The sequence below is a fragment of the Vicia villosa genome, linkage group LG5, assembly GCF_029867415.1.
Source record: "Vicia villosa cultivar HV-30 ecotype Madison, WI linkage group LG5, Vvil1.0, whole genome shotgun sequence".
In the NCBI taxonomy this organism is placed as follows: domain Eukaryota; kingdom Viridiplantae; phylum Streptophyta; class Magnoliopsida; order Fabales; family Fabaceae; genus Vicia; species Vicia villosa.
The window spans coordinates 94,770,954-94,781,098 of NC_081184.1; the positions used below are offsets into that span (position 1 = coordinate 94,770,954).

Genomic DNA, 10,145 nt, shown 5'->3' on the forward strand with positions numbered 1-10,145 from the left:
ATCCAGTTTAACTTGAATAAATTTTTAAATATTTAAATTATAAATTATATTATTTTTATTAAAATTATAAAAATACTAATAAATAATAAATTTGAGATAATATATAGTATATAGTATATTGAAAATTTATATTACAAAATAAGAATGATCGATTAGTTTTAAAACAAATAAAATAATAAAAATTAAATAATTAATTAAATTAATCTATTAAATAATATTAAAAAATAAATATTTTTAAATGATAAATTAAACTAACATATTATATTAATAAAAACTAAATAAGTATAAAAATAAATACACGTGGTTCAGTTCGATTTTGAAAAATAAAAATCTTAAATTTAATTTAATTTAAACGGTTTTTATTAAATGACATTAAATACATTTAATAATATTTAATTTTTTACTGTTTTTTAATTTTTTAAAATTAATTTGCAATTATTATTCAAATTGATTTGGGGTCCATGAAAACATGCTCATTGACTATTCATTGCTATATCAAGCAAAGTGGATCAATTGCTCATAGTATCGTATTCCTTGCTCAAAGTGGATCAATTGCTCAAAGTGGATTAATTGCTCATAGTACCATATTCCTTGCTAAGTAGATCATTTGCTCAAAGTGATTAAATTGTTTATAGTATCTTATTCCTTGATATATTATATTTAAGCAAGGTTGTAATAGTTTTAAACCATGCCTTTTGATATCACTCTATTGTTACTACTAACTTGTTAGCTAGAGAAGACATGGGGACTGTGCTTCCAAGCTCAATAGCAAAACATGAAAACATTCAAATTCAACATCCAAAAGATGTTGATGCAGGTGCTCTCTTTGTCCTCAAATCAAAAGGTATTATTTCTCCTAATTTATTTACCCTTCTCAAATTCCTTGCTTATGGAATATAAATCTTTTATTTTTTTGTTTATTCTTATTCTTAAAATATATTACATAGCTTTAAAATTGTAAGCTCTTACTTCCTATGATTTTAGTCATCAACGTAGAAGTTGAATTTTGTAGCTTCTATATTTTTACGGCAAAAATGTCTGAGGACACCCTTATGGCTAATTCGTCTCAATAACGCTCATAATAAATACAATTTTCCAAATCACAAATATATTTTTAAATTACTTAAATAATACAAAGAAATTGATGACTTTTTTATTGAGCGATAGCCTATAACTGACTATTAAACTTTTTTTCAAAATTTGATTCTATTTATGTGATTGTTAATCACTTTATTTTAGAAGAATCAAAATAGTGATACAATTTTGTCTTTCTTGCTGTCTACTTTATTTTTATTATTATTATTATTATTATTATTATTATTATTATTATTATTATTATTATTATTATTATTATTATTATTATTATTATTATTATTATTATAATTGTTACACATGGTGTAGGTTGGTTGCAAGCAAAGTTTCAGGTTAACAATGATATAATATACTGATTCATCGATACGATGTTTATTTTAGTCATGTCATATTCGATATTCAATTGACGATACGATGTTTATTTTAGTCATGTCATATTCGATACCTTAAACAACTATTCAATTGACGATACGATGTTTATTTTAGTCATGTCATATTCGATACCTTAAACAACTATTCAATTGACGATACAATGTTTATTTAGTCATGTCATATCCGATACCTTAAACAACTATTCAATTGAAATTGACGTTGTATAGTTAACCTCGTTTTTATATATAGTTAACCAAGTGATTAAAGTACGAACAATGGTTGTACATCTATCACCAGTCTTAATTCCAATAGCATTAAATTTATAGGTTATTATTTTATCCTCCATTTTATTTTTTTTATATTAATTATAATTAAATAAATCTAATGTTATTTTATATATTGGTTCAAATGTTTATCTTATCAAATACTACTATAAATAAATCAATTATCTTGTTTCTTATCATCTGCTAAATTATAAAACCATGAAGTATAACTTATTTTTAAAATTTAGTAAAAAATTTAAGACTCATGCATAATGATATTGTGTTTCTTAAAATTATAAATATAACTTTTAAGAGAATTTAATTTACCATTAAAAAGTAAGGACACAATTTATTAGGTGTTTCTATTCTTTTTTTTTTTTTTTGGTAGAGTGTTTCTATTCTATATATGCATAGTACTCTTTGATATTGAGAATTATTATAACTTATTTATTATAAAGTAATTTATTAATTATTGCTATTTATTTTGGTATACACACAGAGTCTTAATTTAAATCTTTAAAATATAAAATTTTGAAGTTAAATAAATAAATGTTAGATATTTACTATTTATTTTTTTGTTTGTTTTTTTTTGCTCTTAACATATTCTTTCTTTTTTTTTAGGTTCGTGGATGCATTGTGGTTACCACTTAACATCAACAATTGTGGCAGCACCACTTTTAAGTCTTCCTTATGCTTTCACTTTTCTTGGATGGACTCTTGGAATATTTTTCTTAGTAATTGCAGCTATGGTTACTTTTTATTCCTACAATTTACTATCTTTGGTTCTTGAACACCAAGCTAATTTGGGTAATCGTCAGCTTCGATTTCGAGACATGGCTCGCGACATTTTAGGTATATTTCCTCTGACCTAAATTATATGACATTCTAATAGTGTTTGTTATATTCAAACTAATGTGAAACCTGCCTTAGCAGGTCCTAAGTGGAGTCATTACTTTGTGGGGCCAATTCAATTAGCAGTATGCTATGGGGTTCTTGTTGCTTGTATTCTTCTTGGTGGTCAATGCATGAAGGTAATTTTCAACTCTTTCATACATATACTAATATATAACGATAATCATGATTGAATCAAATATTGTGAATATTGTGGCACCAGCATAAAGCATTAAGACTTTTGCGATTTCAATTAATACAAATGGTGTGTCACATATTGTCGTCATCACGTAAAGCCTTTTGCAATTTCGTCTGATACAGATGATACGTTATATATTATTATCGTTGAAAAAAAAAGGCTTTTACGGTTGTGTGATACAGATGTTGCATTAAATAGTGTGGTCGTTTTAATGTGAATTAATCACAATTTGATTGTATTATTGATTTAAAATAAAATTTTAGTTCAAATTCTGTCGTTATAAAGAATATTTTTTGTGTTATGTATTTTATATTTTGATTCTAAAAATTTCATATATGTAACGATGTCGTAATTGCATTTCGCGACGTAACAACTTTTGGTATGTGATTTTTTCTTTGAATTAAAACGCTAAATAATGACATCGAAATCTTTTATACTATTTTGTTACGATTGTTTTTGTGATAAAAGACCATCTTTAAATTTTTTGATTGCATCTAGTTCTTCTGTCTGAATTATGTATGATCGTTTGATTAAAAAGACAATATAGACATTAAGATTAATTTTTATTATATTTATTAATCTTAAATAAATTTTATAATATAAACGATTTAATCTTAATCAAGGGGCCGCAAATCTTTAGACCACATCCAATTTGAATCCTAATAGAGACACGCATATTGCATTATCTTTTTGTTACATGCTTATATATTTTATTTTTCCACAGGCAATTTATGTGTTGTCAAGTCCAAATGGCTCTATGAAGCTTTACAATTTTGTCATCATATTTGGTTGCTTCATGTTAATTTTGGCTCAAATCCCATCTTTTCACTCATTGAGACATATTAATCTTGTCTCATTGGTTCTATGCTTACTCTATAGTGGTTGTGCTGTTGCTGGTTCTATATATATTGGTATTTTCTACTCATTAATTTTCATTTTATGCTATTGAAATATATTGTTTTGCTCTAAACTTCACCAATGTTATTATAGGAAACTCATCAAAAGGACCAGAAAAGAATTATTCTCTGAAAGGTGATACCGAAAATCGAGTTTTCGGAATCTTCAATGCTCTTAGCATCATTGTCACTTCCTATGGAAATGGAATCATTCCTGAAACTCAGGCTACAATAGCTCCACCAATTAAAGGAAAGATGTTAAAGGGATTGAGTGTTTGTTTTACCATAGTTATTCTCACTTTCTTTAGCGTTACTATATCTGGATATTGGGCATTTGGAAATGAATCTCAAGGTCTTATCTTAAGCAATTTTGTGGATAATGGGAAGCCGTTGTTACCCAAATGGTTTATTTATATGAGCAATATTTTTACTATAGCACAGTTATCAGCAGTTGCTGCGGTAAGGTTCTCATCATCTAGTAATAGTCTCTCTAACACAAATACTTTTTCTAATAGAAGACGTATTTAGTGTCTGACATGTGTTAGAGTGTCTAACACATCAAAATTCCTTATGATATGTGTCAGCGTATGACATGTGACACTTCTTCTGATGGAAGACGCTTTCTAATGTGTCTGACATATGTTAGTATCTGACATTTGACACTTCTTTTTAATATAAGGTGTATTTAGTGTCTCACATGTGTAACTAACACTTCTTCTGATAGAAGACATGTTCAATATCTAACATATGTCGTTGCTCGACATATGACAGTTTCCAACACCAACATGACACATGAATATATTTAATTGATTGATTTTTCTAATTTTTATTAGTGTCAAATGTATCATACTTTGTGTCACTGTCTTTGAATGTAAGTGTTTCATAACTAATGTATGATATATATCAACCTTAACAAAATAAACTAAAGGATTTAAATGCAGGTGTACTTGCAACCTACAAATGAAGTATTAGAGCAATCATTTGGAGATCCAAAAAGTCCTGAGTTTTCAAAACGCAATGTTATCCCTCGAGTGATTTCTCGGTCATTAAGTATTATTATCGCAACCATTCTAGCAGCCATGCTTCCATTTTTTGGGGACATAAATTCTCTTATTGGAGCTTTTGGATTTATGCCACTTGACTTCATTTTGCCTGTAATTTTCTATAACTTGACATTTAAGCCATCTAAGAGAAGTCCCATTTTCTGGTTGAATGTAACAATTGCTGTTGTTTTCTCTATATTGGGAGCTATAGCAACAATTGCAGCTGTTAGGCAAATAGCCCTTGATGCCAAAAATTATCAACTATTTGCTAATGTATGATCATGTTAGGCCATCCTAAGAAGTTTGGCCTTGATGCCTAAAATAATCAACTATTTACTAATGTATGATCTTTTTAGGCCATCCTAAGAAGTCTGGCCAATTTTATAATAATAAATGTTTCATTTATATGTCACACGATTTTATATAATATTGCCTATTTTACATTACTTTTAATGATGCCTTTTTCATCATATTGCTACTAGCCTCATATTGGGTTCATGTAAACATGGTAACTATCTAAAACTAATTTCAACTAACTACTTCATCGGCAAAATTGAGAGGAAATCTCAACTTTGTATTTCACATGGAGCTTTTTCAAAAATTTATATATGACCTTGGTTGGGAGATCCAACCGAGTTGAAATCTCTTTTTCATGTATTTTTCAAAACTAAATTTATTTTTCAATCTTCAATTTCACATTCATCTCTCATGCAAAATTGAATGGTCTCTAATTCGAACATCTTCTCTATTGAAACACCCTAAACTTATTTCTAAACTATGCTTCTATCACCGTGTTCGAAATATCATCTCTTCCAACAGACTTACTGTTTACGGTGATTTCCGGGAAACAACCGCTAGTCTTCCAAACTATAGAATATACTTTGGTTACTCGCAGGATCGACTAGATTGATCCTAGGACATAGTCAAAAAGGTTGTTATTTGTGATGAATTGGTTCATATTGGTTGATTACTTGATCTTCGATATTAGAAATAAATAGTCAAAATGTAAAGACTAACAATCACCTTATTATACACGTAAATATAACTCTGGCGAAAGATGGAGTAAAGATAAACTTGCAAGAAACTTAGAATACATGAATGTAAATTGCAGAAAGTAAATGCTTCGAAGTAAGTTAAAACGAAAGATAAAGTTGCAAGAAAGTAAATGGCTGGAATGTAACAAAAGATAGAAAAATATTGAAAAGATACTTGCATAAAGATGAATACAGACGTATTTAAGATGGTGGTGTCATACGTATATTTCTCAGCGAACTCGTTCTCTTAACGCTTGATACTTGAGTAATTTGTGAGTGATTTGTACAAAATGAACACCCGGAATCCTAACATTAAGACCCTTATTTATACTAATTTCGACCCTAACGGTCCTATACTAACATGATGCCACATTGCTCACATGCATACGCTTCGAATCCCTGGGGCGCCATCTGTCCTTGTTCGGTTACACAGACTATTTCGAAATTCAAATCCACCCTCCTGAATCCTCTTTCGATACGTGGCAACATGATCAGAACCGAGAATGCTACGAAAACACGCCAAGCTTCAGTACCCTTCGTATTTCGTAAAAACGCTTAGGTCTTAAAGATAATTTACTTCGAACTAGCTCCAATACTTATTATCTTTGTTTCAACTTAAACAACATCCTCGAACATGGCCATCAGTAGCCATTTTATTTCTAGAAATGGTCATCATTAACCATTCTTCCTTGAACTTTAATCCTTCAAAGAACATTTTCTTCAAACGAAATCTCCAGCCAACAAATTGCCCCCAATAAATGCCTGTTTCGAAAGCAAGAGAAATAGGCGTTTCTTGTCGTGATGAGATTTCGTCTTAATCATTCTTTAGAGTTCCAAGACAACTGACTAACGTCATAATCATTTAAGACTCAACTTTCAAAACGTCTTGTCATTTTCAAAAACGTCTCCTCAGAACGTGCATTCCCACGTTTTGTCATTACTTGTGGTCATTACTCCTATATACTAGGAGTAAGGCTAACAACTATTCGACCACCGTTGGATTAAATCAACGTTTGTCGCGTGTCCTTTGACCTTTATCCAAAAGATTTGAAAGGGTTTCCATTAAACTTTTAAATACTTGAACCTTTGCCTTCACACAACTTCCACTTTCATTCTCCTGCAATTACCACAGAAAAGAAATCCTCTTTGGTTTTGTTTAACCTAGTTCTTTAAATCAAACTCATCCATGGCGTCTTCTTTAAATGCTCTCCAACCTATTCAAAAGCTTTAAAATCCCACACAGATAGGGAATCAACAACATATTCCAAACCCAAATGCCGCAGAGGCCCGCGCTATCTACGCTTCTCAGGTAATCATTCCTTTTGAACTTTCTGGAAAAACTCATGCCTTCATGGGTCCTTTACCTGGAGGAAACAACCCTTCTCTGGGTAAAATTTTCCCTTCTTATTATAAAACTAGGTCTTTGGTTAGTAAGAACAAAATAGATGAAGATGGCCATCCAATCTTAGCTAAACCTGACAATGCAGATGATACTTCGATTGAAGCTACTACGGCCTTAGAAAAAATTAGGTTAAACTACGTAACCAATTTCGTGAAAGTCTTTAGGTCAATTCCTTTAGAAAAAGATCCGGACCTGTATTATGCTTGGTTAACCAAAGTAGAAAAACAAAAGGCTTCATTTTGGAAGGAACTAGGGATTTATGACCTAATCCAGTTATCCAAAACAGGTTTAGAATATAACCAAACCATGTTAGTAGCATCAGTACACTTCTGGATGCTTCTCACAATACTTTCCACCTTCCTTGTGGAATGATTACCCCTACTCTCTTCGACGTAGCCGCTATCACCGGGCTTCGACCAACTGGAGAAATCTTCGATCCCAACTTCATGGATACTGACACCATCCATTTCAATGAAGCGACAGTCACCTATAATGCTTTTATCCAAAGATACCATGTCCAAACGACTACAGAAGTCAAAGATGAAGAACACATTGCATTTCTAGCACTCTGGCTTTCGAGATGCATTTTTTGTTCTAGGTCTATCCAAGTGGAAAAGAGATATCTTTGTATGGCTAACCAGATAAATGCTGGGAAAAAGTTAAACTTAAGCCAGTTAATTCTAGGATTCCTTTACGAGAATCTTGGTGAAGCCACATATCTTGTCAAGAACTACAAAACAGGATCTCTTCTTTTTGCTGGTCCCTTCTGTTTGTTACAACTATGGCTCAATGCCACTTTCGAGGATCATCTCCCATACAAAGGTGTTGTGAATGAAGAAGATACAGCTATAAAAAATTGAACAGTAGAAGGAACTAGGTTCGCTCACCTAACTCCAAAAGAAGAAACGAGAAAGCTTCGTGAAACCTTTTTAGCATTCATGATGATGTTCACTAAACGTTATCAGTTTAGTCTTTTCATGGCTCCATTTGTACAAAGGAAAGTAGGTCCTGAGTGGTTTACTCGAGAATTTCCAGCAACTTCTCCAGATCAACAAGCCGAATCCATGGTTATTTGGGAGGCTTTCCTCACTCCTAAACTGTTATACCATCGACTTCAATCTCCCAAAAGCCATTGTTGTCTCCTTTGCTACTAACCAAATCTGGTATCAAGACAATTTGGGTTGGTTCAACTGAAACCAAAATGTATGTATGACAAAAGGAATCACATGTGTCTACACACTCTGCATTTAGCTGAAGATGAGTATGAATCCAAAATCTCCAAATATGTTGGCACCACAACTCTCTCTCCCATCTCCTTCGAACCTGCCTTTTACTCTACCATAAATTTTCATCAATGGTGGACAAATTATTATACTACGCAAATCTTCGATGCTGAGAGCCTTACTCAAGAACTAACTGAAGCTTTTGCTGATGTGCAGGCGAACTTCCATAAAGGTACTTCGACTCATATTAAAGAAATCCAAGCCTTTCAAAAATTCTTTGAAACTATCTACAGGCCTAATGATCTTAGTCGGACCGTTCGTGAAGCTGCGTTCACTTTACATGAAAAGTTTTCTGCTAAATTGGATAAGTTAAAATTGCCCACGTATGTTCGACCTGAACTACGTTATGAAGTGGCTTTTAAACTTAATCCTCCAAAATTCCCTCCACTATCTAGTGCTGATTTTGGTGTGGCTCTAAGTCCTCCTTTTCCAGACTGGTTTGTGTGTGGGAATGTTCCCAAAATTCTTAGCGAACAATCTAAAAAATGTGCTGAATGGGTGGTTCCGACTAAGCACACCTTGGATAATTTCAATGGACATCTTCATTTAAGTCTTGAGCATGTTCGTGTTTTGACTCCTATACCTGAAGGTTGGAGTTTGGATTATCCTTCGACTAACTTTCTTTCTTTTCTCAAATGCTGACTTCTATTTTGTTCACAGCTGTGAGTCGAAAGAGGGTTATTAAGGAAACCCCTGCACAGAAAGGCGCTAGAGCCTCGAAAAGCACCAAGACAAATGGGAGTGATTCTGTCACTACTGGCAAAAAACCCACAGTATGTACATATCTTATATTCTAACTTGTGCAATTTTATGAATATCACTCACTGTGATTAATGTGCATTTTCAGAGTTCGAAGCCTCCGACACCTTCAAAGCGGAAAGTTTCTCCCACTAATGCTTCAGATGATGAAGATAAATCCCCTCCTCGTACCAGACAAGCAGCGAAGAAAAGACAAAAGGCTACCGTTCCTTTAACTAAAGAAAAGGGATCTGGAACTTCGAAGCTTGCTTCCTCGAGTGATAAGGTATCTTCTGAAGAATCTCCTGTGAAGGTCACTAGCACTATCCCAGTTGTGGAGAGCCATAAATCGAGCCCAGATAATACCCCAACCAAGGTATTTGGATTTCATAACATAACCACTTTTCATACTTAACTTCAACAGCTAAGTTTACATCTTACCTTGTAAATGTAGGATGACGTGGGCACGGCCACTTCTGATCTCAACACCTCAAATCTCAATATTGATCTTGATAATCTTCAAGGTACGTGTTCGTCCCTTTTTAATTAAGACACCAATTTTTCAAATTTCCTGTCTTAACAAGTTTTAATTGCACGTACAGGTATTCCTCGACGTAAATCTCCTGCTCTTTTTACAGTTCTCGAAGATGTTCATCCTATTGCAACTATCGTTCCAACTGTGCATGCTGAAGAGATTCATTCAAATGATGCTTCTCCACCTACCCATCAAGACAAAGACATGGAAGAAAATCCTCAATGTTCTAACAGTGGCAATGTAGTTGAGCAGCCAACTGGAAGCGAAGACACTATCTCTGAACATGAGGCTGCGGATGAGGCTTCCAATTTGCCTGTGCCATATAAGAATGAAACTTCGACCTTCGAGACTACAGTTACTCCTGTGGCTACTTCGAAGCAGACCCCTGCAGTGTTTA

General features: G+C 32.6%; 1 protein-coding gene across 1 annotated transcript; it reads left to right on the top strand.

Annotated features, from left to right (window-relative positions):
* The first annotated feature begins 574 nt into the window (after positions 1-574).
* On the top strand, positions 575-5,168 carry LOC131606884 (GABA transporter 1-like). The gene is made up of 6 exons (XM_058878977.1): positions 575-844; positions 2,349-2,579; positions 2,661-2,758; positions 3,542-3,728; positions 3,808-4,172; positions 4,655-5,168. Exons 1-6 carry the CDS (start codon positions 742-744, stop codon positions 5,033-5,035), a joined length of 1,365 nt encoding a protein of 454 aa, XP_058734960.1. The 5' UTR covers positions 575-741; the 3' UTR covers positions 5,036-5,168.
* The last annotated feature ends 4,977 nt before the right edge of the window (positions 5,169-10,145 follow it).